Genomic DNA, 2,785 nt, shown 5'->3' with positions numbered 1-2,785 from the left:
GGCATTCATCCCCATGAGGCAGCCAGCAGCTTCCTCCAGCCTCTGATTTTGTTCTGCACGCCCTGCCCAAGCAGCAGGGCCAGGTAGTCAAGGTTAAAAACGCTGCTGGCAGTGCTGGTGGCACATGCTGAGCTGGTTACCTGAGGGATGCACCATAAACTGTTTTTGCCTCCTCCCTTTGAGAGTCTAGGAAATTACTATTTTTTTAATTATTAGAAGAATGTTATTTAAGTTGTAAAGTATTGCTAGTTTGAAAAATAAGAAATGCCAGTTTTACGTACAGCCCAAATTCTGTTCCCCTGTGCTCTGTAATAGAGCTTTAATTACTCAGTCACAAGCTGCTATCTCGATAGGATTCCTGTCTCATTCGGTACAAAAAAGGGCAGAGTTAAGGTTGCCTGGGCAACTGCAAAGCTGGAGTTCTCTAACATTTGAATACTCAACTTTACAACACGAATAACGTATTTTTTTAGTTTTATGTAACTTCAGAATTCATTATCCACATCCCATACTAATTCATATGACCATCAGTAACAGTTCAGCGAGCACTAAGAAGAACATCTGTAGGGTCTCGCTTTCCAGCTGTGCACCAGCCACATGCGGAGACAATGTTTGTGTATATCCTCTGTGTCAGTGTGGACAAACTCAGGTTTATCAACAAGTCTGAGTGATTTCACTTGAATTAAATGGAACAGTTAAGACTTTTCATGGAAAATATACTCCATGTTTTAAAAACAAAACTGATTTAGAGAAACCCCTTCCTAATCAGCTTCTGTGTTCTCATTTCCAGGACCTATTAAGATGCAGAGTGTTGACATCAGGGATTTTTGAAACAAGATTTCAAGTAGATAAAGTAAATTTCCAGTAAGTGTGTTAGTAATAATTTATGAATATCATCCTGATTTTTAACAACCTAGTTTAGATGTCTGTGCTCACGCTTGGTCCAGTAGGGTTAGGGTGGGAGTCGGGGGCAGGGTGTTGTTTGGGTTTTTAGCTCTCTTTCCATAGGTCTTGGTAAAATTGCCTCGTACTTTGTAAAAAGAGCTGACAGTGGTTATGAGTATTCGCGATGCTCTGTGGAGGGGTTGTCTGTGGCTGGTTTTACTAGCTGGTTCCTTGGTGTAGCACTTGTACACTCATAAAATGCTTTCAGGGATAAGAGCTCACAGAAGTCAGTGGGAACCCTGCCACAAGTCAGACTTTTTACAGAGGGACGGGGACTTAAATGTCTCCCTTCTCCTGGAGGGCCGCAAGCTCTGTGTTTGTCAAAGATTTCCGCTGCGTCTCTGTAAAACACCTACCATCGCGCTGCCTCCATTCACCGGTTCTTGCCCAGCAGGGTGGCAGCACTGACACGGCAGAGCTGTCCCCGTGTCCTCCTCCTTACAGACACACGCTCTCCTCACCACCCTTCAGAGTACACTGAAACCTGTCCTTGTTACTGCGCAGTAGGTCCAACCTTACCTGCCACATGCGCTTCTGTGGGCTGGAAAGGCCAGTGCTTGCCCTGGGGAGGAGCCCGTTTCTCGTTGTAGGGGTTCAGTAGCCTTCTCCTGGCAGAGCAGGGCAGGCAGAGCTGCGCAGCTCTCCGACATGCAACCTGGGGGCAGCAGGTCTCTCTCCTTGGGGCTGCCAGATGTTTAACCTGACCCCTGGTGCTGCATGCTTCGTGTGACTTTCCTAGTGCACATAAGTGATATAACATCCTATGGCTTTTTAACAGCATGTTTGATGTAGGTGGCCAGAGAGATGAGAGAAGAAAATGGATCCAATGCTTTAACGGTAAGTTAAAATATTGCACATTTTTACTTTGAACTTACTCTCTGAGGTGCGAGCAGCTTTGTGCTCAAGTTCACACACAGCATGTCGCTAATACAGGAGACCAGTGTTACAGATACTTTTTTGGGGTTGGTTTTTTTTTTGCAGTTTGGGGAGTAATGTCAGTGTTAGCCCATGCAGTGTGTGCTGGGGTAACAGAGGTGTGCCCTTCTCTCTCCTTTCTTTTGTGTGCTCTGCCCAGATGTCACGGCCATCATCTTCGTTGTGGCTTGCAGCAGCTACAACATGGTAATAAGGGAAGACAATAACACAAACAGACTACGGGAATCGCTGGACCTTTTCAAAAGTATCTGGAATAACAGGTAAAACACCTCATTTCCCAGCCACCCTCCCCAATTTAGCTACAGTTCAACTCCTCACAAAACAGGACTCCCCTTACCATGTGCTCAGACCTCTTGTTCCGAAAATGGCCAGTTGAGACGGAGCAGGCTGAGGGCAGGCAGCCTTCCAGCCTCGTCCCCTTCAGCAAAACCAACCACAGCAGACACCGATGGCTGGTTTTGAGGAAATGCCATCATTTCCCAGCTCAGTATCAAAAGGATGGTTTAGAAAACAGTATGTGAAGGCTGTTTCCTTCAGCAACGTCTGCTGCAGGTTTTATTAATGTATTTACAGATGATATGAATACTCCCACCCAATCGACAGGTCCTCTCGTTGTGCTGTTCCACACTACTTTACTCTGTCCACACAGGGAGAGCCAGGAAAATTTCTATGGAAATGATGTAGTTACTCCTTGATTCACATGTCAGAGGTAACACACCCCTTTGGTTTGTTTTTGGCAGGTGGTTACGGACCATTTCTATCATTTTGTTCTTGAATAAACAGGACATGCTGGCTGAAAAAGTCTTGGCAGGGAAATCAAAAATCGAGGATTACTTTCCTGAATACGCGCATTACACTGTACCTGAGGACGGTAAGGATTCCCCCACGCGGGGGCTGAACCCCC

The 2,785-nt window shown here is 45.9% G+C and overlaps 1 protein-coding gene across 1 annotated transcript in view; it reads left to right on the top strand.

The window, feature by feature from the left end:
* The window catches only part of LOC104501296 (guanine nucleotide-binding protein G(olf) subunit alpha), a gene marked incomplete at both ends in the record, with an annotated part of 5,465 nt that overhangs the window by 1,417 nt on the left and 1,263 nt on the right, over positions 1-2,785 (top strand). Inside the window, 4 exons of the mRNA XM_010145085.1 lie at positions 791-864; positions 1,724-1,782; positions 2,021-2,141; positions 2,622-2,752. Coding sequence (XP_010143387.1) covers positions 791-864; positions 1,724-1,782; positions 2,021-2,141; positions 2,622-2,752 — 385 coding nt within the window. The remainder of the gene's footprint in view (positions 1-790; positions 865-1,723; positions 1,783-2,020; positions 2,142-2,621; positions 2,753-2,785) is intronic.

This window comes from Buceros rhinoceros, unplaced genomic scaffold (assembly GCF_000710305.1).
Source record: "Buceros rhinoceros silvestris isolate BGI_N320 unplaced genomic scaffold, ASM71030v1 scaffold22331, whole genome shotgun sequence".
NCBI lineage: Eukaryota > Metazoa > Chordata > Aves > Bucerotiformes > Bucerotidae > Buceros > Buceros rhinoceros.
The sequence above is the reverse complement of the archived record's forward strand: the minus strand, read 5'-3'. Positions and strand labels throughout refer to the sequence as shown.